Raw genomic sequence first — 25,924 nt, 5'->3', positions numbered from 1 at the left:
ATTAGACATGTGGTTTCACAGTTTGTAGCATGTATGCATATTATATATTCAAATGCATGTAAATATTCCTCACCAGCCATTATTGAGTCATAGTGAGCAGATAATAACCATATAAACATTAATGTCATAATTACACATTTCCTGATATTAACATTTCTGTAGTTAACACGCTGCTGTATGTTCATATTCAATATTCAGCTCTATAAAAAAAATAAAATTGAGAAATGAATGTCACACAGTTGCTGTTTGGGGACGAGTGAAGATGCGCGATTCTGATTGGCTGCTGCGACGTGACGTCAGCGCGCCGATTGCGGAAGTAGAGCAAAAGTCACGGCGAGTGTTTCTCACAAGAAACGAAGATTTTCACAGCGATCGATCCTGAAATCTGCGATATAAAGATCATCTAAACAATCCCAAATCTGCAACTATAATCTGAATATGTCTGTGCCTTTGACTTTCTCGGGTAGAGTGGTGCTGGTGACCGGAGCAGGCGGAGGTCAGTGTTCATTATCAATAATAAACATCACGTGTTCATGCAACTTAATGCACATTTATTAATAAACAGATTTATTAATGCATCAGATAGATCAAACCTCTTTAAGCATGTTTACATCCAAAATAATAGCCTATGAAAATATTTCAAAGCAAACTTCTGTATTATAATAATATATAAATAAAATGTTTACTTTATTAACTTCTGATGCATTACTGAAGGGCTTTTAAACCTCTTTATAAACAACCAAAGTTTGTTCTCTGAAAGTGTTGCAGCTTTTCTGTGTCGATCAAAGTGCAAACAGCAGATAAGACATAATAACTGCACACAAGAGTGTTATGAACCCTTATATAAGACTGATAATCATAAATCAATAATCCGTATAAGGGTCATTCCTACGATTTGGTGACTTTTAAGTCCTTAGTACAAGTTATGGTATGTATAATGTTTCATTTAAACAGATTACTATTTTAAATGTATTTGTTACAACAAAAAGTACTATTTGTAATGTTGCACTGCTGTGGGTCTAAAAGTCCAATTTTAAATAATTGTAATTTATTGCACTAATGTCATTTCCTCATGTTCCCAGAGCTGCATCTTAAACATCTTTGTCAAAAATAAAAGAAAAAATATATATATATATATATTTTTACAAATTTTATCCCCTTTTTTCTCCCCAATTTGGAATGCCCAATTCCACTACTTAGTAAGTCCTCGTGGTGGCGCGGTACTCACCTCAATCCGGGTGGCGGAGGACAAGTCTCAGTTGCCTCCGCTTCTGAGACCGTCAATCCGTGCATCTTATCACGTGACTCGTTGTGCATGACACCGCGGAGACTCACAGCATGTGGAGGCTCATGCTACTCTCCACGATCCACACACAACTTACCACACGCCCCATTGAGAGCGAGAACCACTAATCGCGACCACGAGGAGGTTACCCCATGTGACTATCATCCCTGGAGTCGTGAGTTTGAATCCAGGGTGTACCGAGTGACTCCAGCCAGGTCTCCTAAGCAACCAAATTGGCCCGGTTGCTAGGGAGGGTAGAGTCACATGGGGTAACCTCCTCGTGGTCGTGATTAGTGGTTCTCGCTCTCAATGGGGCGTGTGGTAAGTTGTGTGTGGATCGTGGAGAGTAGCATGAGTCTCCACATGCTGTGAGTCTCCGCGGTGTCATGCACAACGAGCCACGTGATAAGATGCACGGATTGTTGGTCTCAGAAGCGGAGGCAACTGAGACTTGACCTCCACCACCCGGATTGAAGTGAATAACCGCGCCACTACGAGGATCTACTATGTAGTGGGAATTGGGCATTCCAAATTGGGAGAAAAGGGGAGAAAAAGAAATAAAATAAAATAAATCATATGTCATGAAGCAGAACATGTTATGGAAAGATATAGGGAAAATTAGAGGTCGACCGATAGTGGATTTTGGCGATACCGATAAGTAAGGTGGTGGAAATGCCGATAACTGATTAATCGGCCAATAGTTTTTAAAGTCGATTTATAAAATGTTTAAAACATTTCTTTGTGTCTGTGCCCGTCATATTAACAGAAGACTGAGGCTAAAAGAGTCCAAAATGAATAAAATCACAGATGCAGTTTATTGTTCACCCAAATTCCCAATATTAATAATAAAAAAAAAGGTTTTGGTGCATAAAGCAGGACTTGAACAAGTTGAACAAGCCCAAAACACACAAGGGACTCTTATTTTGAAATGCAGAGACTTGGTTCAGTTACGATAACAATTAAAAAATATGCACTGGAGTGAGGATAAAAATATGGATGAATACTGTCAATGATGAAAGATTTAAATACATCATATTAATTAAATCCCCATGTGATTGTTTTTTATTTCACCTCTAGAGGCCGCTGTTATACTGTAGAATCCTCCATCGCCAGCCACAGAGGAAAACAGAGTCAATTAAAGCAATTAAAAAAATGATCGCCATAGATTTTTTTCCGATAAACGAGAGTTCCAAGAAGCAACTATCGGCACCGATTAATCGGTAAAACCGGTATATCGGTCTACCTCTTGAAAACTAATGTCATTTTACAATTTCAACAGATTAAAGGTGCAGGAAGCGATTTTAGCCGTTCTAGAATTTCCACAAACTGAGAAGCGGTTGTCAACAGTAGTAAAATAGCGCCCTCAACTGGCAACTGTTATGAACAACATGCCATAAAAATGGCATTAAGCCTCAATAATTCACTGAAACTACAACACTATGAGAACGCACAAAAATGATTGACCGGCAGAAAGTGTCAGAGACCACTCTGAATGTCCATCCTGTCCATTTAGTTTGATCGGTATGATGTAACATGTCCCTTTAATGATGAAATATAAAGATGCCTATAAAAGTATGTGTAATTTTTCAAATGTTTCAAAGCTGAAAAGTCACAGAATTGTAGGAATGACCCAGATCAGTTCAGAAAAACAGCATAGTAATCCAGTAATCATGTGTTTAAATGTTAAGTTGTGTTTAAAGTTGCACACTTACCATAAACTGAATTTGTATAATGTTTCTGCTGCAGGTTTGGGGAGAGAGTATGCACTGGCATTTGGTGAGAGAGGAGCCGCTGTCATTGGTGCGCTGAACACATAAACACACTAAACCTTTTCATCATCATATTTCATTATGTGACTGTATAATTCTCTGATTCTGAGTTTAATCACATGTGTGTAGTTTTCTCAGGCTGTAGTGTGTGTTTGTGCTTCAGTGAATGATCTGGGTGGAGATATTAAAGGAGGTGGTAAGAGTTCAGCCGCTGCAGATCGAGTGGTGGAGGAGATTCGAGCGAAAGGAGGGAAAGCCGTGGCTAATTACGGTACGGGCGCTTCACTATGTGTGGATTCAGCAGGTTTTTAAAAGGGTGTCCACGAATGTGTGTAAAAGGGTAAAAATTGTTGACATTATTAGCATTTCATTCTGAAAAAAAAAAATATTTATTGGGAAAAGTGCAATACAAATACATGGTTTCTCCTCCGGGTTACTACATCTAACAAACACTCTAGTAGTGTGTAGAGAAAAGATACACTGTTGACTTGATGCAAAGTAAATATATTCTATTGTAATAATTTATTTTTGCTTTAATGCTATGACAATATAAAAGCCAATTATTTAATTTAGCAAACAACATGTTGTCTTTATAATGTCACACTGTATTTCTCACACAAGGAGATCATCATATTTGGGGTCCTTGGCATCAGAAATGTTAACCCTTTAAGCTCTGAAGAGTTCCTGTTTCAGTGGCATACCCAACATTTTAAAGGCTTATAACACAAAAAAAAAAAACCTAACCTAAGAAAACTTTTCACATTTTTTTAATGATATAGATTATGATACATTCTGAGACTCTCAGCATAAGAAACTGCTGAAAAATCACAAACAAAATTGAGCCAAAAATGTGCGTTTTCTTCTTATTTTTCTGATTTTACATTATATATATCTCAGGGTATAAATAAGGTGGCTCCGAAAAACTGCTTTTGTTTTGTTCCCAATCATGTCAACTGTATCTGAGAAAAAGTTTGTATTGATACAACAAAGCAATCAAAAGTTATAACATTACAAAACTTAGTTATCATAGTGTCCAAAAACATCTCCAAACAAATAAAACATAATAATTGTACATAAGAACTAATTACACATGCAAACACAACAATGACTAAAGGTTTGTATAGCATGCAGACATGATTTTAGTAATGAGATTTCACAGAATGAGTTTCATTCTGTGTCATTTGAGTCATCATTGAGTCTGTCATGTGTTTGGCGCCATCTCCTGGTGGTCATATGTAACATTGTGCTTCATGTGGATTATCTAATGATCTATACATCTGATTATCTTGTGTGTGGACACGTTTGAAAGATAATCACCTCCTCTAAATAATGATATGTGATATTTTATGTTCCGTGTATTTTTCATGAAGTTATAAGTGAAAACGGCATATATGCAACACCAACATAATCGTCAAAGACATATACTTAGCTATTACTCATTATATTTTTGTCTGTGAGTAAAACAAATAGGCTGGTTGTATTTTACTCTTTGAGAGACTTTCCAACAACATATGACACATGTTTGATCAGTTTGATGTTTTTACTGATTACAATAATATGTACAGTGCAATTGTTTTTTAATAAATGATCAAATCGGAACACTTCTGATTTGTCTGTAAATTTTAAAGCACTTGTTCAGTTTTGGTCATAATGTCTACATGCATTGGAAAGTAGAGCTTCTAAGCTTTCAAACGACACCTGTTTTGTGTTGGTCAAGACCGTAGTTATTAATATTTAGACAATTATATTTTTGCTTGCGGGACCATCCGAGCTTAAAGGGTTAAAAGCCCCTTCTGTTCAGTAACATTCGTCATGTCTGCTGATGTGAATGTGAGTGTCTGCATGTCTCATGCTTTCATGTGCGTCTTCACAGATTCAGTGGAGGATGGAGAGAAGCTCATACAGACGGCGTTGGACGCGTTCGGGCGAATAGGTGCCAAACCTGTACTAATATCAGTCATATTATATATAATGGGCCTAATTCATGGAACATGAGCAGAATTCATTTCGGTGTAAATTGTTGCATTTAATTAAAAGTAGCAACTTACTGAAGGATGGTTTCAGAATATGAAATGTCAGGAATGAGGCTCAAAGTTTTAAAAATAACATCAATGACATTTTGTGACACTAAAATCAGCCTGTTGTTTTTCTCCTGTAGATATCGTTGTAAATAATGCCGGGTGAGTTCTGAATTCATCTGTTTTGCTGACTGAAATAAAGTGACTGTTGACAGTGAACAGCATGTGGTGTAATTCTTGTGTTGTGTTTTGTGAAGGATTCTGCGTGACCGATCGTTTGCCAGGACCAGTGATCTGGACTGGGGTTTGTACTGAGAGAATCATATCTGATTCACAGCTGATGTCACATCAGATCAATTAATGACACTGTCACTGTCCATTTCAGATCTGATTCATCGTGTTCATCTGAGGGGCTCCTTCCTCGTCACACGAGCTGCGTGGAATCACATGAAGAACCAGAAGTTTGGGAGGTACAAACATAATTTGTGTTCAGTATGAAAATCTACTTTGATCAGCAGGAGACTGTCAAAACGTCACTGTCTCTCATCCCGAACTCAAACTTGTGTAAATCTTGCTGTTACTCTTTCACCTTGCAAATATAAAAGTACAAATCGGATCTTCAAACACTTTGCCGTTTCATCCTGTAGTCGTTTACCTGGAAAGCAGCAGTTTTTGGTCTTTATTTCCAGACAATCGCTGCTGTTGTTTTTGTTTCGGTGAAGTCCAGTGACGCTGTGTCTGTTTACAGAATCATTATGACATCATCAGCCGCTGGTATCTATGGAAACTTCGGCCAGGCGAACTACAGCGCGGCTAAACTCGGTCTGCTGGGTCTGGCGAACACGCTGGCCATTGAAGGACAGAAATACAACATCCACTGCAACACCATTGCACCGACCGCTGGATCTCGTCTCACTGAGACCGTCATGCCACCAGGTGCGTCACACATCACTTTCACCTAAACATGACAATTGATGAATGGATTAATCTCACCCAAACATGTCCAGGTCGTATTTCACCCCAAACATTATGCCACAAATGCTGTTGAATTGTATTGTTGTTGTAGATCTGCTGGAGTCATTGAAAGCTGAATATGTGGCTCCGCTCGTACTCTGGTTGTGTCACGAGTCATGTCAGGAGAACGGTGGTCTGTTTGAGGTGTGTACAGCAACGTTAACTCATCATTTGAGGCTCATATGATATTTATCCAGAGAACACACATGAGCTGCTGTATGTGTTTGTGTGTTTAGGTCGGCGCGGGCTGGATTGGCAAACGTAAGTTCTGTTTCATCTGAACTCTGTGGGTGAAGTTCAACATCAGTACAAATAGATTCAGTGACTCACTGCACACTCACCGCTATATTTATCATATACATCTCTGTTATATAAGCTTGAATATATTGTTATTTTATATAATGTTATGTTTTATATATTTAGTCAGGGCTCAACGTTAAGGATATTTTCTAATGGCCCGGTCGGGCCAGTGCTTCAGATTTTCACTGGCCCCAACACAAAAATGATAAATAGCTGTTTTTACCATCATGGCTTTAAAAATGTGTCCAAAGATAATTATTTTTACATATATTATGTCTTTAAGACAATGTCCCTGTATGGTCCAGAAATGAGACATGTAACAGGTGTTTTATGAGGATGATATGAAGTAGACTGTTTTAAATATTCATCTTCACCCTGCAGCTGAACAGCTCTGATAATAATAGCGGTTTTGCTTCTTTTCATATCAAACACTATTATTATGTTGGATTAATGTTCACGTTTTGAAACTAAGCTAATTAAATCTATACTTACATTTTGGATACTGAGCAGCTCGTGATTTCCAGACATGTGTATAACTGGGGTTTAACAAAGTTTGTTACGTCTCATTTGGCACTTCATCTCTAAAGGTGAATTAATGAGAGAAAATGTGCTTTTTTTTTTTTACAGTGGGATTAAACTAGCGCTCTGTCCCTTTATGAGAGCACATGCGTGTTAAACAGTCTACACTGCACAGAGAGATGATGATGAGACATATGCACAGAGAGACATGGATTTTCAGTCCTATAGAAAGAAACTGTTGATTTCTTGTGTTGCAATGCGTGGATTACTGCTTTTCACCAAAATATGGGGATTTCACGCACTGTGAACACGGAATGTGCGGGGATACTTAAAATGTTGCACAAGACGTTAAATCCCACTACAAAATTCATTGTGTTTTTTTTTCCCCTTCTATTTTCTACACATTGGTAATAGCTGCTGCTAAGCCACTTGGAAAAGAGCGAGGACAGTACAAGGAGAGTGTGCTCAGTGTCTGCATGCAACTGTGGTGCGTCCAGCATATTATACGCTCGTGCATTTTTGCGAGCTAAATAGAATCGCGCTCGCTCGTCGGTTAGAATACTTGGTTCGCTCAGTGTAATTTTTGTGCTCTCTCACTTGTTTTCTTGCACTAATATTATAAATGCAGCACTGGCCTGATCGGGCAAGTGACAATTCTAGCAACTGGCCCGAACATCTCTCACACTGGCACCGGGCCATCGGGCAGTCCTTATTGTCAAGCCCTGTTAGTGGTGTTTGTGAAGTCAAGCATCTCTATTACTACTGCTTATAGTAATTTGATCAAACCTCTAACACTACAGTACATGCTAAAAACATGCTTGTAATGCATGAACACGTTAGCAGCACCTAGCAACATGCTAGCAACATTCTAAGACATGCTAGCCACATGCTAGAACATGAAAGCAACATGCTAACAACACCTAGCAACATGTTAAAACATGCTAGCCACGTCTAACTACATGTCAAAACATGATAACAACACATAGCATCATGCTAACAATATCTATCTATATGTTAAAACATATTAACAATGCCTAGCTACATAATAAAACATGTTAGCAACATGCTAGCAGTACCTAGCTACATGCTAAAATATGTTAGCAATGCCTAGCAACATGCTAACATTTCCTAACTACATGCTAAAACATGCTAGCAATGCCTAGCAACATGCTAGCATTTCCTAGCTACATGTTAAATCATGCTAGCAACATCTAGCTACATACTAAAACATGATAGCAATATGCTAACAACGCCTAGCTACATGCTAAAACATGCAAGTAACATGCTAGCATGAACAACAAGCTAAAATATGTTAGCAATGACTAAGTACATGCTGGCAATGCCAAGAAACATGTTAAAACATGATAGCAACACCTAGCTACATGCTAAAACATGCTTGCAATGCCTAGCTACAGTGAGTGTAAACTTTCAGTGTGAAAGAGATCCTGTTCCAGAAATGAACAATCCCTCAAATAATGTATGTTGTTGAGGAGAGGTGCTGTTACTTTACTAACAGATCAGACTTACATTATATCTGTGACGTGAAATATACTGATGTGTCATTCAGTGCGCTGGGAGAGGAGTCTGGGCCGAATTGTCCGTCAGAAGAATCAGATGGTTACACCAGAATCTGTGAGAGACACATGGAGTGAGATCTGTGACTTCACTGATGCCACCAAACCGGCCAGCATCCAGGGTACACGCTGCACTGAAAGCAAAACACTGCCTCATTACTGTGAGAGTATTATAGTTTTATAGTTTCCTGATGTTAAACAGATTAGCCTGCGGTGTGTGTGTTGCATCAGTATTGCTTTGTATTGCACATCATTGAAGCATGTGATGTTACTGCTCATTAACATGCTCCTGATTTTCACTGTGTGTTCATTAATGAAGAGTCGCTACAGACGCTGGTGGACGTCCTGTCGAGAGTGGACACTGGAATCACAGCCAATCCCACCAGTGCCGTGTCCATCAAAGCAGCCGGAACAAACCCTGTGAGTAATACTGAAGTAATGATCCATCAGAAATACAATCACTGACTCATTTTTTTTCCAAATTCAAAACATTTCACAAATAAATAATCAAAATTACAATTACAGCGGCCACAATCAACTCATTGTGAGTGTCAGTCCATTTAGGTCTGCCCTCAATGCACCAAAATGTTTTATTTGCAGAGGTTTACAACTCAGTCTGTCTGAGTGACAAATAAAGATTTTTTTAGGGCAACCTCTAATTGTGACCAATCACAGACATGCCTGTTGCCTGATTTCTGTGTATAATTTATTACAATTTAATATGTTTTTTTTTCCATGCTGCTAAGAAGGTGTGAAGTCTTGATTTACTGATGTATAAATAAAACATCAAAACAGTCATTCAGGAACACATTTCTCTAAAATCGTAATTATGCCATGCAGATGGCCCGCACAAATGAAGGATTTAAGGCAAGTTTATTTATATAGCACATTTCATACACAATGGCAATTCAAAGTGCTTTACATAAAAATGATAAAGAATATACAAGATAAAATACAATTTAAAAAAAGAAAAATGATTAACCTCTTGAGACCCCCGTGTGACTGCTGTGTGCATTTTGCATTCTCCTTTTTGATTTGTAACTAGTAGCCCCTAATAAACATACAAATAATATAAATAAAAAAATAATTTTTTTTTTTTAGAGCAAATAGTTTTCCTAAAAATGTATGTCCTCATATGTAGACAGCGGGACTAAATTGTGAAAATTTAAATATCAATCTATAGAAAGTCTGATTATATTCATCAAATAGTTTATTATGTGTCCAGGAGTGTTGATTATTCATGTTTTATAGACATTACAGACATTACATCATAAATTATCATAATTAATTCTGATTCAAAGTAATGTCCAGCATCATCCAATCACTGTCAACCATGTTAAAATAAAATGATACATTATAAATTCTGAATCTATGTACTGATTATCATTGTCACATGTCTGTCAAACATGTTGAGTGATCCAAACATCATCTGCAGCCTGAAACTGAACTTTTGATCAGATTTTAGGAGTGAATGCACTTAACTGCATAGAGAGCTATAGGATGCTCCCTTGCTCCCTATTTAGTGAATGACTTAACCTCCAGTGTGCTGTCTGTCTGCACTGATCTCAGAACAGTTTGAAATGCACCTTATTTTCATCCTAACTCCATATAAAGCCTCTGAAAGCAACATTTTCCAGTTTTTGTATGAACTCATTAATTCTCAGTGTGATAATACACAGACAGTGAATATTGGATATTTAAACTGAAAATGAGCCTATAGTCCACAAATGTGGTCATTGTGTTTAACAGCGTGCAATTTCACGATAAGTCGATTTAAATATTTAAAATGTCATATCAGATGAAACTAGAGACTCTAATCTTTTGACTCAAACAAGTTTCAGTGTAAAAATGTAATTGGGTTTGTTACCAGATGTGGAGCATATATAGTTTTTTTTGGCATTTCAACCAAACACGAATTCCTCTGTGATCGCCGCCCTGTTGTTTTGTCACATGATTCCGTATGTTGAAAGTTTAACCCTTTACTGACAGCACAGAGTCTCCTGAACTGTGATCAGTTGGTTTAAATGGAATTAAATTATGCGTTGTGTATAGTGAAGCCAAAATACAACGTCCACTTATGTGTACACGGGGTCTCAGGAGGTTAAAATGAATAAAAAAGAAAAAGAATACAGAAATTATGCAGTGCAATCAGTAAGAGCAGCACAGTGTTCAGTCAGTAAATGCACAGTTAAACAGATGTGATTTCTGTCAGGGCTTGTATGTGGCTACTGTTGGGGCACACTGACCTCTTCTGGAAGCTGATGCCAGCTGCGGGTGGCATAATAGCTAAACGCTGTCTCACCTTGTTTTGAGTAAACCTTCTGTATGTCTAACTGACTTGATCCTAATGATCTGAGAGGTCTGTTAGATTTATATTCAACAAGCATATCTGAAATGTATTTAGGTCCTAGGCTCTTGAGTGATTTATAAATGAGTAATAGTGCTTTAAAGAGCACCTATTATGGTTTTTCAAATATTACCTTTCATGTAGTGTGTTATATAGCTGTTTGTGAATGTAAAAAAGTCTGCAGAGTTTCAAAAATCAAAGTACATGACAAATGGAGTTATTGACTCCCAAAAGAAAGAACCGATTCTGAACACCTGAAACGAGTCGTTAGTAATTCCAGACTTACTTCCTGTACTAACCTACGTAATTTGGTAACAACAAACCCGCCTCTGGTCTTCATTGGCTGTTCGTGAACAGCTTTGACCCGCCCTCAAACACTACACTAAGCGGTAGACCAATCACAACAGACTGGGTCATCTGACCAATCAGAGCAGAGTATGCTCTCTGAAAGGAGGAGTTTAGAATGAATCCTTTAGAACGGATCATTGAACGAGTCGTTTTTGACACTGAGAAAAAAAGCTAATGCTGCAATTTAAATTATGAGCAAATTAAAGTGTTTTTTGACCTTGGATGCATGTAAATCTAATGTTGAGACCTTTAAAACTAAATTAGGCATGTTTAAAAACCATAATAGTGCTCTTTAAAATCAGTTCTAAATGTAACTGGAAGCCAGTGTAAAGACCTGAGGACTGGAGTAAGATGCTCAGATCTTTTGGTTCTGGTGAGAATCCTGGCAGCGGCATTCTGAATGAGCTGCAGGTGTCTAATGATTTTTTGGGAAGGTCAGTGAGGAGTCCATTGGAGTAGTCCACCCTACTGGTGATGAATGCATGAACAAGTTTCTCTAAGTCTTGACTGGATACAAAACATCGAATTCTGGCTATATTTTTTAGATAATAGTAGGCTGATTTAGTTATTGCTTTGATGTGACTACTGAAACTAAGGTCTGACTCCAAAATGACACCAAGATTCCTTGCTTGATTTTTTAGACCCTTGGAGTCAAGGTATGTGTTCACCTTTGTTGCCAAATACGACAACCTCTGTCTTGTCGTTGTTTATCTGAAGGAAGTGTCGGCACATCCAACTGTTAATTTCATCAATGCATTGGCACAGAGAGTCTATGGGGATGTAGTCATTTGGTGATAGGGCGACAGGTAAATCTGCACAGCTATGGTATGCAATTTGGTTCTTTTCCATATTTGGCCTAGTGAGAGCATATACAGGTTGAACAAGAGCGGTGCAAGAATTGAGCCTTGTGGGACTCCGCACATCATGGATGTCCACTCAGATTCACAGTTGCCTATTTTCACATAGTAACCCCTCCCTTCTACATATGACCTGAGAACCGTCCCAAAGAGCCCTGCCCAGTCTAGGAGAATGTTGTGGTCAACAGTGTCAAAAGACGCACTGAGATCTAGTAATACCAGCACTGATATTTTGCCTGAATCAGTATTTAGCCGAATATCATTAAGTATCTTTAAGTCTCTGTGCTGTGATGCGGTCAGAAACCATACTGGAAATTGGTTAAGTAGCCATTCGAGTTTAAGAATTTGTTCAGCTGACTGAAAACAACCTTTTCAATGATCTTGCCTATGAAATGAAGATTTGAGATTGGTGATATTTAATGTAAATTACATTAATTAATAATAAGGGAAATAACTAACTACATTATTTGTATTATATTAATACAGGCAAGAAGGACATCATTTTAACATATGAACAGGGGTCTTGAGATGCGCTTTTTAAAAATGGAACTATTTTTAACTTGATACAGTGTATAAAATATTTGATGCTTTTGTTGCAAGTAAAAACCAGCAAGATGCAATGGCCAAAGACGCCTGTCTGACACATGAAAATGGACAAACAATGTTACTTGAGGATTTCAAGTAAACAAAATAATTATAAATAGAGATAATCAATAAACTGAACAGTGGTCTTGTGCTTGTGCAGTCAGCAGCGATTGGACACACTCTGGCAGAGATGAGCTTCACATACACACACATGAACTGTATCCTGTACGCTCTGGGAGTGGGAATGTCCACCAAAGACCCCCATCACCTCAAATTCCTCTTTGAAGGCCATGAAGACTTAAGCGTTCTGCCTACATTTGGAGTAATTCCAGCGCAGAGCTCCATGACGGGCCTCAGCAGTGTCCCGGGACTCGACATCGACTTCACCAGGGTGAGTGACATAACATCACACTTCCTGCTGAAGCGGGATTCATCACAGTGTTTGTGTGTAATCCTCATTACCAACATGAGAACTATTAATATCTCACAGTTGTTGCACGGCGAGCAGTACATGGAGCTGTTCAAACCTCTGCCCACATCAGGTGACACGTCTACACTGACATCGCAAGAAGATTCTGGACTGATGAATGTGTATGTGGCTGTTTAATATGTTGAATGTTTCACAGGGACTCTGAGCTCAAAGGCGACAGTAGCAGATATTTTGGATAAAGGATCTGGAATGCTCATTCTCCTAGATGGTGATTTTCATTTTCAATTTTCATTATCAAGTGCACATTTCACCATTTCCCTTCCACCTGTTTAACAAATGAGAGCATGCATATATATATATATGTATTCTTTTTTACTAATAGTTTATCCAAAAATAAAAAAAATAGGTCATTATTTACTCACCCTTCATTGTCGAAGTGTCGTTGCAAACCCGTATGCTGTTATTTTTGTGGAACACAAAAGTAGAAATGTTTGAAGAATCGTTACGCAGCACTTGCCATACAACAATAGTTCACCGTGACCACATACAATAACAAAAATAACCAAAAAAGCTTCTATTGAGCACTTCTTTTATGCTTTCTATCCTTTTTGGATGAACTATACATGTGTATTTTAAGAATTAAACATGTTCTGGAAGGGAATGAGCGGTGTTAAATCAAATGATGTCTATGTTTTGACAGTTCACACGTACAGCGGTAAAGAGCTACTGTGTTATAATCAGTTCTCGGTGTTTATTGTCGGTTCTGGTGGATTTGGAGGGAAGCGCACGTCACAGAAAGCCGTGGTGAAGAAACGCACTGCTCACACTAAACACATGCAACATCTTCAGCTCATCTGTGGTGAAAATAGTCCTGAATTATCCAAATGTTTTAATTTTTCAGCTTACAGCTGATCCACCGAACAGAGCACCAGATGCAGTGATTGTTGATGAAACATCCAAAGACCAAGTATGATTTTATTAAAGAAATAGATTTAGTATTATGATGTCATTATTACCTTAATCTTAAAAACTGTGATCTAAGCAAACATTTACATTTCTACAGCATTTTATTGTATCCACAAACACTGAAGTGGTCAATATACTGATGTTAGATCAACTCAATAAGCTATAATGAGTTTTATGATATAGTGTTTGATTGACATCACGCTGTTTTGTTCAGGCGGCTCTGTACAGACTGAGTGGAGACTGGAACCCGCTTCACATAGACCCAAGTTTCGCTGCAATGGGAGGTATAAAACATTATTAAAAAAAACACTGTTCGGGTCATTTTTGTTTTTAGAATAAAAATGGTTTCCTTAATCTGAGGCTTGGTGACTTGCCACAAAACAAATTTGGACTAGATTTGATTAGTCTAGGTGGTTTTAACCGTCTCCTCTTCATACGGTTCGGGTTAAATTTGACCCACCATAGGAAATGAATGGGTCAAAAAAATATCAATCAGCCACAATGCAGAACACACACACACACACACACACACACACACACACACACACTTCAAGGTGAAACCGAAGTCTTAGTCTGAACCCACTGTGAGAAAGTTTACGCTTTGGTGTGGGAGCTGCACACCCTGGTCAGGTTTGACCGTAAGTGTATTGTGGCGTCATTGCAAAATCTCACCTTTCAAAACAAATGGTTTAAAAAAGAAATGCCACAATTTTACAAATAGTTAACTTTTATAATATTCTAAATAAATATCCAATGCATAGCTTGTGATAATATCTAGAAATTAAGTTTGTTACAACATTGGCTTATAGAGATCAGCCAATGCATGCAGCACTGGAGCATCTACTGGACATAGTTGTTATTTCATACAGTTTTTTTTATTATTATTCCAGCAGATGTCACCAGAGATCCCCAATGCATGACAAACTGTGATGTTTTGACACTCTTTCAGTTTACTGAAATGAAGGTTTTTATTGAAGTGAAGATAACATAAAATGTGCTTATTTTAAATGAACATGAATGGAGTAATCGAGTAATTTACAGGTAAATAAGGTAAAAAAAAAATTCTAAAAGAAATGCATAACTGTAGTGTTTTTACATTAATGAAGATAGTGCTATTACATTTCTTAAAGAAAAAAAAATGGGGGTCTGTGTAGCTCAGTGAGTAAAGACGCTGACGCTCACTCCTGGAGTGCGAGTTTGAATCCAGGGCATGCTGAGTGACTCCAGCCAGGTCTCCTAAGCAACCAAATTGGCCCGGTTGCTAGGGAGGGTAGAGTCACATGGGGTAACCTCCTCGAAGTCGCTATAACGTGGTTCTCGCTCTCGGTGGGGCGTGTGGTGAGTTGTGCGTGGATGCCGCGGAGAATAGTGTGAAGCCTCCACACGCACTATGTCTCCATGGTAACGCGCTCAACAAGCCACGTGATAAGATGCACGGATTGACGGTCTCAGACGCGGAGGCAACTGAGATTCATCCTCCACCACCCGGATTGAGGCGAGTCACTACGCCACCACGAGGACTTAGAGCGTATTGGGCATTCCAAACCTGTTGACACTTATCAATAGAGAACGGGATTAATAAGTGTACAAGGGTTAAAGATGAAGTGTGTCATTTTTTCAATGTTAAAATGCTTTATCGTATCCCAGTTTACAGTTCAGAGTCAACTAAGTAACCACAACATCACAACATTGACTCAACCAATGAAGTGAGTGTGGGGCAGTTCTGTTAGTTGGCGCTAAATGACACCCTTCAGTTTGAAAAATCCTGTTATTTATTTTATCTTAGCATTTGTCTCCAGTTTTATTGTTGTTTAAAGATGATTTTGAAATTGCTCGCAGGATTCAAATCTCCCATTCTTCACGGCTTGTGCTCATTTGGATTCGCTGCACGACACGTCCTGAAGCAGTACGCAGGAAATGACGTTTCCAGATTCAAGTCTATCAAGGTTTGTTTATTGCCCCTTTTTCTACCTTCCATCCAACATCTCTATGTGATGAGAAAACGTTAAGGAATTAAGCATTATGTTGGCCATTCATTATTTAAAATATTGTTCAATAATAATAATAATAATAATACAATAAGAGGGATTTATTCCTTTAATTGGTTATTTTAAATGTATGTATTTTTATCATATTGTTCATTGGCATGCTAGTGGCCCACCAGTAAAAGTCCCGTCCCTCCCGATGACCAATCCACCCCTGCTCAGGATTTTATTGAAACAGCCCATCTTCTCTGTTTCAGGTGCGGTTTGTGAAGCCGGTGTATCCAGGTCAGTCTCTACAGACAGAGATGTGGAAAGAAGGAAACAGAGTTCACCTGCAGTGTAAGGTGAGAAACATTCTGCCCCATTTCTGAATGTAAACGCGAGCCAGAGATCGTTCTAACAGCACATATCTCATTTGTTTGGTTCATAATCACGCAGCTCTTGCCAGCTGCAGTTGCTGAAATCATGGTACGATGATGTGTTTTGGCTTTCTAGGTCAAGGAAACAGGAGGCGTCGTGTTGTCTGGAGCGTATGTAGATTTACACGCTGTTGCTGCTGCTGACACGTCTATGAGCGCCAGCCCGCCGCAGGCATGTCGACATTCACAGTTCACACTCTTCCATTGTCAAACATGCAGAAGAGAAATTAACAAAATCATGTTTCCATTCATGTAGACTGCAGGTCTTCAGAGTGATCTGGTGTTTGCGGAGATTGAACGCAGAATCAAAGATGTCGGTGCTGAACTGGTGAAGAAGGTTAATGCCGTTTTCGGGTGGGAAATCACCAAAGATGGGAAAACAGCCCGAGAGTGGAGTGAGTGAACAGACACATCATACGACCTGTTTACACCCGATACCTGATGACAAGACACACCTGGTCTCCTGTGAACACTTGTGTTGGGATTGGAGTCTTGGAGTGTGTTACTGTATGATGATAAAGTGAAAGATTTCACACTGTTGCTCTCAAAGGCCCCGTTTACACCTGGGTGATCCTTTTGAAAAGGGATGATGCTAACGACAGGTGTAAACGGGGTTCAGAACGCTTTATTATTGTATAATAACACACTGACATAGTAAATTATGTGTCATGAAATCAGAATCCGAAAACAAGTGGTCAAAAGAGACGCATATTTCAAGCAGGTGTAAATGCTGATTATGTCTGAACACCTGAAACACTTTTTAATATCAACTGTAAACGGGACCAAATAGAGTTTTTTAGAGTGACATTTGAAACAGACTTTACCATCTGATGTGCATTTTTTCACATTTTATGAACTATTCATTAAGCAGACGCTTTCATTCACAGTGAATTATGGGTCAATGTAAACGGTAAACTCTTGATTTTGCACAGTGCTTGATTGAGAGGTGAGTAGATGATCCTTATAGATGATAAATGTCATGTTTTTCTAACTGCCTCTGAATGTGGTTTGAGTGATCTGATCAAACAAAACATTCTGAACCCTGTTTACAATGTGCAAAGGCATCAATTGTATCTGTTAGTTTTCTTATTATTCGTCTTTTCGTGGCTGGGAGTCTATGGCATCCCATAGAACCGTATGTTGGAAAATGGTGAAATTTGGCACACTGATAGAGGCCACTCTCAAATGTAACTGACCCAAATTTGGGGTCTTTAACTCAAACCCTCTAGCACCACCAACTGTTCAAAGTTACACACACATTTTGGCCTATAACTTTTGAACCGTAAGAAACAGAATTATTATTTCCTGTTTATAATTATTATAATTATTATTATGCCTGATTGGCTCAAAATATTGCACATATCATCTAGAGACACTCATGACAAAAAGTTATCAAAAGCTTTTCAATAGACCAAACAGTTCTCGAATAGTGCACAAACGAAGTAGATGACAAGACTCTTAAAAGGATCTGAGGCTGTATCTCAGCAACACTTTGGCATATTGACATGAAACTTTGTGTAGTTGTTACCACCATTTAAATTTGGTGACGGTGCCACTAAAAGTTATAATAAATTGTATTGTCATATAAGCAATTTATTTTAACCTCGTGCGACCCCCATGTCCACATGCGTGGATGTTGTATTTTGACTTCGCTATACACAAGCCATAATTTAAATGAATAAAAACCGACTGAATACTGTTCACAAGACTCTAGACTGTCATTTAAGGGTTAAACTTCTGCCGCACCGAGTCATGTGACACAACAACATGACCTCGATTTCCTTGAAGCACTTCTACACACGCAGCGGCAACAAAAATGCCTCTGTTAAGAAATCTCTTTAAGATTTTTCATTGAAACATGTTTGGTTGTAAAGAGTAGAGTCTCTAGTTTCATTTGATATTCCGCATTAAAAAATCTGTTCATTTTTCGCTCATCAGCGCCCTGATAAACATGATGTCCACATACGTGGATTTTGGGACATTATTCCCATAAAAGTTTAAAAAACATTTTATTTTGAATAACTCTCAACTTTAGCACATCTGTGGGTCATTTCACTTCATTTTAATATACGTATTGTTATATTTTATTTTATCACTGTACAATATGATTCTATTCATTAACATTAATAAATACATTCATATATTTACTGTGTATTATCACATGGAGAATCAATGAGTTCATCAAAAGCTGATAAATGTGTCTTTCAGAGGCTTTATATGGAGTTAGGATGAAAATAAGGTGCATTTCAAACTGTTCTGAGACCAGTGCAGACAGACAGCACACTGGAGGTTAAGTCATTCACTAAATAGGGAGCAAGGGAGCATCCTATAGCTCTCTATGCAGCTGGACATTACTTTGAATCAGAATTAATTATGATAATTTCTGATGTAATGTCTGTAACGTCTGTAAAACATGAATAATAAACAATCTGATGAAAAAAATCAGATTTTCTGTAGCTTGATATTATTTAAAATTTCACAACTTTGTCCTGCTGTCCACATGTTCACATATTTTTAGGAAAACTATTTGCTCTAGACAAAGAAAAAAAAAAGAAAAATCTTGTTTATTAGGTGCTACTAGTTACATATCAAAAAGGGAAACAGAAAATGCACACATTAGTCACGTGGGGGTCTCAGGAGGTTAAATACGCTTTTCTTAAAATGGTAATCAGTGATGTCTAATCATACGTCCCTAGTGTGCTTGGCCTTGTAATTGCTGCTTGCAGTTACATTTAGACTTGTGATCAGATGAAATTTTTTCATGGAAAGGTATGCAAAATATTTTACTACTCCCTGAAACATATTAATGAAATAAGTGTTGTGAGGTATTTGAGAGTCTCTGTAAACAGCAAACAAAATGACGCTTTATGCCTGTCAATCATTTTGCGCCTTCACATAGTGTTGTAGTTTCAGCGAATTATTGAGGCTTAATGCCATTTTCATGGCATGTTGTTCATAACAGTTGCCAGTTGAGGGCGCTATTTTACTATTGTTTTTAACCATTTCTGCTCATGTCAGTCTCAGAGCTCATTTGGTATCTTTGGAGGGCGGGGTTTTGGAAAAAGGGGGCATGGTTAATCCATCCATCAGCTCACCTTGTGGAAATTCTAGAATGGCTAAAATCACTTAAAACACCTTTAATAACAACTATAAACAGGGTCATAGATAATACAACACGTTTTGATTATAAAGGATAAACTGAGAACATCTGAGATGTTTAACAATGCTACAAACCTTCATTCCTCTTTCAGCCATTGATCTGAAGACAGGAAGTGGCTCTCTTCACAAAGGCGCATACACCGGTAAAGCTGATGTGACCTTCACTGTCACTGATGAAGACTTTATGGAGGTGGTGATGGGCAAACTCAATCCTCAGAAGGTATCGAAGCTGCTCACACACACACACGTTGGTACTCCTATTATTACTAGGGTTTTCCATTGGCGTAATGGTTTTTATATTGGCCTAAAGATATTTTCTATCCCCTAACTCTAACAGAAAACTTTCTGTATTAGTACATGTTCATAAACCATTAAGTTCGGATGGGCCCGCTGGTGGTCAATATATTAATAACTACAGTCTTGACCAACACAAAATAGGCGTCGTTTGAAAGCTTAGAAGCTCTACTTTCCAATGCATGTAGACATTATGACCAAAACTGAACAAGTGCTTTAAAATTTGCAGATAAATCAGAAATGTTCCGTTTTGATAATTTAAAACAAAACTGCACTGTACATATTATTGTAATCGATAAAAACATCAAAACTGATCAAATAGTCATATGTTGTTGGAAAGCTCTCAAAGAGTAAAATACAACCAGCATATTTGTTTTACTCACACACAAAAATATAGTGAGTAATAGCTAAGTATATAGTCTTGACAATTATGTTGGTGTTGCTTATATGCCGCGTTTTTGCTTATAAATTCACGAACGAAAATAAACAGAACATAAAATATCACACACCATTATTTAGAGGAGGTGATTATCTTTCAAACGAGTCCACACACAAGATAATCAGATGTATAGATCATTAGATAATCCACATGAAGCACAATGTTACATATGACCACCAGGAGATGGCGCCAAATACATGACACAGACTCGATGATGACTCGAATGACACTGAGCCACTTTATTTACACCGTGAGATACTTTATAGTGTCAAATAAGGTAAAAAAAAAGTTAACTGCATTATTTTTGTGATTGTAATGCAGTTTCTTAGGCTGAGAGTCTCAATGTATCAGTCTATATCCTTAAAACATTTGAAGTTATTTTTTACAATTAAACCAAACACTTGAACCCCTTTGTTTTGTTTTTTTGTCGAGTTATAAGCATTTAATTCTGGGTTTGTCACTGAACCAGGAAATCTTTAAAAACACCTTCAGAGCTTAAAGGATTAAAATATCTAGTATGTTTATTTAGCCATTTGAATTAAGGTGACATTTGGTGTCCTCACAAAATAGGTATTTCCTGAAAAATGTCAGGTTTTCCAACATTGCAAGGCCATTTTCGTCCTCCATAATGCAAGTCAAACGCACACACTCACACAGATCTGTCCCTCAGGGGTTCAGCTGCAGTATATTAATCCTGTTAATCACACAAACACTTTTTGTTTCCTGAAGGCATTCTTTGCTGGCAAGCTGAAGGTCAGAGGGAACATCATGTTGAGCCAGAAGCTGGAGGCCATCCTGAAGGAACACGCCAAACTCTGAACATCTGCGACACCCTGGAGAAATCTCACATCTAACGTGATCAATAAGAGCTTGAGATGAATCATGACCCATATCATTCACTTTTATTCAGATTTAAGATGCATTTCATGAATTCACATCTGCCTTTTGTGTATTAATTTACTATCAAACTTTGATGTAGATGAACTTGAACACATTAATACAGTACTGCTAATTTCTAACAAACTTGCACTGTGTGACAGTTTGTGTAGTAAAAGCTTGAATAAAAACAGAAATTAGATGTTGCTTAAGGTTGATTTATTTTCTCATTACATTTGTATATTACACAGTCTGATTTACAAGAATCATTATGCTCATTACAAAATTAGATTCAATTGGGTATATTCACATTAGAGAGGTTAAAGGGCAGACGGCCTGATAATCGACTATAGCTGACACATTATTCCATTTGACTGTCATATAGACTTTTAAACAACTAACCAAATAAACCGGTTGAAGAGGAGAGAGAAAAACCATGTGACCTTCATCAGATAAAAACCTCTTCCAGCACAAATGAACAAACACTTGGAGTTTGTGCTCGCAGGTAAAAGTAAAAAATGAACCCTAAAAACAAAAAAATCTGCAGAAACCTTAATGATTATAAATATTCCTTATATTTAACATAGTTATTTTCATAGAGAATTATTTAATCATGAACTCAATCAAGCCTCTTTTCAACCATATTTACAACCTTAAAATAAAAGTAGCTGTGATCTTCATTCCAGTTATTCACTGTGACGTAAATCAAGCTAACACCGATCAGCCACAACATTAAAAGCACCTGCCTAATACTGTGTAGTTCCCCCTCGTGCCACCAAAACAGCGCCAACCCTCATCTCAGAACAGCATTCAGAGATGATATTCTTCTCAGCACAATTGTACAGAGTGGTTATCTGAGTTACCGTAGACTTTATCAGTTCAAACCAGTCTGGTCATTCTCTGTTGACCTCTCTCATCAACAAAGTGTTTCCATCCACAGAACTGCCGCTCACTGGATGTTTTGTGTTTTTGGCACCATTCTGAGTAAATTCTAGAGACTGTTGTGTGTGAAAATCCCAGAAATACTCAAACCAGCCCGTCTGGCACCAACAATCATGCCACGCTCCAAATCACTGAGATCACATTTTTTCCCCATTCTGATGGTTGATGTGAACATGAACTGAAGCTCCTGACCTGTATCTGCATGATTTTATGCACTGCACTGCTGCCACACGATTGGCTGATTAGATAATCGCATGGATGATTGTTGGTGCCAGATGGGCTGGTTTGAGTATTTCTGGAACTGCTAATCATGCAGATACGGGTCAGGAGCTTCAGTTAATGTTCACATCAACCAACAGAATGGGGAAATCTCAGTGATCTGGAGTGTGGCATGATTGTTGGTGCCAGATGGGCTGGTTTGAGTATTTCTGGGATTTTCACACACAACAGTCTCTAGAATTTACTCAGAATGGTGCCAAAAACACAAAACATCCAGTGAGCGGCAGTTCTGTGGACAGAAACACCTTGTTGATGAGAGAGGTCAACAGAGAATGACCAGACTGGTTTGAACTGATAAAGTCTACGGTAACTCAGATAACCACTCTGTACAATTGTGCTGAGAAGAATATCATCTCTGAATGCTGTTCTGAGATACGGGTTGGCGCTGTTTTGGTGGCACGATGGGGACCTACACAATATTAGACAGGTGCTTTTAATGTTGTGGCTGATCGGTATATTTGAACGGCTGATGCTTTATTCACTCTCCAAGGCAAATCACATGTACTGATGATGTCATCAGATGCCAACCGACATGCCTTCAGAACGACGGGACTTTGGCAGCGTGAATGAATTAGACTCGTCTTCATTGATCCTGAAAGTACAGAACAAACCTCTCGAGTCCGTCAAACTCAGTATTTATTCATATGAACTCTATTATGGAATGATGTTTCAGTTCTACACAAAGTGCTTCATATGCAGAAATAGCAATGTGATTTAACAACAGGTACACTGTACAATTTTTTTCAGCTGAAGGTTTTTAAAACCTTTTCATGCTAATATCTCAGTACCTGTGTGTAAATGCACCAAGAGTGAAGTATGACTAAATCTAACTAAATACTGTTTATTGTCGTAATATACAATACCTTCCCTATGTAATTATTATTATTATTACAACAGAGGAACTACCACACGTAGTTTAACAGGACCTTCATGTTCCAAGCCACTTCTGTCTCACTTAAATGAGTCCAGTTTAACCAGTGAGTTGCTCACTCGGCGAGATCCGAGAGTGTTATGGTTATTAGGTAGAAATATAAGGACACTTATCACTATATTTAAATGTATATCACGATCACAACACTGCTTAGTTTGGCTAGTTAAGGCTTAACTGATAAATACATTTCATATTAACTCGCTGTATAAGAAATGGAACAGTGTGACTGAATACATATGAGGGCGACTCCAGGATTGAGATTATAAATCATTAATTTCCTGTTTTATTTGATGGATTTGAGCCGTGACGTTTACGTCCTTCGAGCGCGCTCAGATGTGTCTCTCTCGTATTGCTTGTCTTACCGTGTGCAAAGGTAGTAAAGGTGAATGTGCTACATGATGAACTTCACTTCACTCTTCAGGCTGTTGCCGTACGTGCTCATGACGTCCGGCAGAACACGCATCTTCATTGTACCGTCCGCGCCGCAGGAGAACATGTGATTGGCTGGAGCCATTTCGATCTGCATGACGCCCGTGCCGAGGTTTCTGAAGATGGACTGACGGGCGTGTTCGTTACTGAAGGTGTGTAACAGACTCTGAGTCGACATACTCCAAACCTGACAGATTCAACACAAACAAACATCATCAATGCACACCTATAGATAATCTGTCAGATTAATGTCAGATCAAATGAGCATCTAACATTTAAAGTAGTCCCATTGGACACTTCTGTAACACTTTATATTATGAATTACTGATGGATTACCAAGAAAACTTTAAAGTTTCTTGCAACAAAAACATCACAGGGTGACTAATTTCACTTAATTTCAGGCACTTTCATGTTTCAGGGGTTGGTTTATTCCAAACAAACAGAAACATATTTTCATTATATGAAGTTCACATGAAAACTGACTTCCACCAATGTGGAAGTATTTTAATTGAATTGCACTAATTTAAAAATAAACTCAGTGCATTAACAGTACTTGCATTTTTTGGGGATGCAATTTCATATGATTGTATATTTAAGCTGTAAATATAAAATATAATATATTTTATTTCATCTTTATTATTCGACAGATAATTTTTTGCCCATTATATTTCGCTCTGCAAATTAACCTCTAAAATTTCAGATTCACTATTTTTACTTCGCTATATGCAACCCATAACTTGAATAAAAACCGACTGAATACTGTTCACAAGACTCTAGACTGTCATTTAAGGGTTAAACTTCTGCCGCACCGAGTCATGTGACACAACAACATGACGTTGATTTCCTTGAAGCATTTCTACGGGTGCAGAGTCAACAAAAATGCCTCTGATAAGAAACCTCTAAGTTTTTTCACTGAAACCTGTTTGTAAAGAGGAGAGTCTCTAGTTTCATTTGATATGCTGCTTTAAGAAATCTGTTCATTTTTGGCACATCAGCGTCCTGATAAACATGATGTCCACATATGTGGATTTTGGGACATTATTCCCATAAAAGTAAAAAAAATATATATATTTTGAATAACTCTCAACATGAGCACATCTGTGGGTCATTTAGCTTCATTCTAATGTAAATTTTGTTATCACTGCACAATATGATTCTATTCATTAACATTAATAAATACATTCATATATATACTGTGTATTATCACATCGAGAATTAATGAGTTCATCAAAAACTGGAAAATGTGTCTTTCAGAGGCTTTATATGGAGTTAGGATGAAAATAAGGTGCATTTGAAACTGTTCTGAGATCAGTGCAGACAGACAGCACACTGGAGGTTAAGTCATTCACTAAATAGGGAGCAAGGGAGCATCCTATAGCTCTCTATGCAGTTAAGTGCATTCACTCCTAAAATCTGATCAAAAGTTCAGTTTCAGGCTGCAGATGATGTTTGGATCACTCAACATGTTTGACAGACACTCCTGGACACATAATAAACTATTTGATGAATATAATCAGACTTTTTAAACTTAGTGTTATTTAAAATTTCACAACTTAGTCCCGCTGTCCACATATGAGGACATACATTTTTAGGAAAACTATTTGCTCTAGAAAAAAAAAAAATTTTTTTTTATTTTTTTGCATGTCTCATAGGTGCTACTAGTTACAAATCAAACAGGGAAGTGAAAATGCACACTGCAGTCACACTCGGGTCTCTGGAGGATATGAAGACCTTTAAGATTTTTTAACCTTATGACGATACTTTCATGACAATTTACTTTATTTTCACCTGAAATTCTCCGAGACATTTCAAAACACAAAATGGAGTTTATGTAACTAGAACTGTCTACGTTCATGTTAGAAATCATCCTCATTTCTAATTCTTAGTGAATGAATCACAAAGTAAACGAATCGTGTTGTGATCCACCGGCTCTCTCTCACCTTGATGTTGCCTTCAGCAGAACCGCTGATGAAACAGCTCTCAGTGGTGTTCACGGCGAGAGCTTTAACAGGTGAATCGTGAGCTTGAAAACTCTGTCGCTGGACTTTCTGACTGAGATCCAGAACGCTGATCCAGCCCCTCCGACCGCCGCTGATCAACAGCTGCTGTTTGGAAGCTAACGCCAGAACCATTGCGCCAGACTCGTGACAGCAGAAGCC

The 25,924-nt window shown here is 38.0% G+C and overlaps 3 protein-coding genes across 3 annotated transcripts in view; 1 reads left to right on the top strand and 2 right to left on the bottom strand.

Moving 5' to 3' along the window:
- LOC127414575 (protein-lysine 6-oxidase-like) overlaps nucleotides 1-25,924 on the bottom strand; it is a 134,796-nt gene that overhangs the window by 74,794 nt on the left and 34,078 nt on the right. The window lies entirely within an intron of this gene.
- On the top strand, nucleotides 301-21,391 carry LOC127414554 (peroxisomal multifunctional enzyme type 2-like). Its single transcript, XM_051652664.1, has 24 exons — nucleotides 301-496; nucleotides 3,032-3,085; nucleotides 3,218-3,325; nucleotides 4,928-4,987; nucleotides 5,213-5,234; nucleotides 5,330-5,376; nucleotides 5,458-5,542; nucleotides 5,821-6,008; nucleotides 6,139-6,230; nucleotides 6,323-6,347; nucleotides 8,473-8,601; nucleotides 8,799-8,899; nucleotides 12,777-13,007; nucleotides 13,107-13,158; nucleotides 13,243-13,314; nucleotides 13,747-13,850; nucleotides 13,948-14,013; nucleotides 14,227-14,296; nucleotides 15,852-15,958; nucleotides 16,255-16,341; nucleotides 16,493-16,588; nucleotides 16,673-16,811; nucleotides 19,668-19,795; nucleotides 21,038-21,391. Exons 1-24 carry the CDS (start codon nucleotides 439-441, stop codon nucleotides 21,125-21,127), a joined length of 2,211 nt encoding a protein of 736 aa, XP_051508624.1. The 5' UTR covers nucleotides 301-438; the 3' UTR covers nucleotides 21,128-21,391.
- Nucleotides 22,804-25,924, bottom strand: part of LOC127414543 (dmX-like protein 1) — a 59,904-nt gene continuing 56,783 nt past the window's right edge. Inside the window, exons 44-45 of the mRNA XM_051652645.1 lie at nucleotides 25,706-25,923; nucleotides 22,804-23,952 (exon numbers count right to left, since the gene is read on the bottom strand). Of these exons, the coding sequence (XP_051508605.1) occupies nucleotides 23,728-23,952; nucleotides 25,706-25,923 (443 nt within the window). The 3' untranslated portion in view covers nucleotides 22,804-23,727. The remainder of the gene's footprint in view (nucleotides 23,953-25,705; nucleotide 25,924) is intronic.

The sequence above is a fragment of the Myxocyprinus asiaticus genome, chromosome 24 (assembly GCF_019703515.2).
Source record: "Myxocyprinus asiaticus isolate MX2 ecotype Aquarium Trade chromosome 24, UBuf_Myxa_2, whole genome shotgun sequence".
Classification (NCBI taxonomy): Eukaryota; Metazoa; Chordata; class Actinopteri; order Cypriniformes; family Catostomidae; genus Myxocyprinus; species Myxocyprinus asiaticus.
Note: the sequence above shows the minus strand (reverse complement) of the source record. Positions and strands in the feature narration are given on the sequence as shown.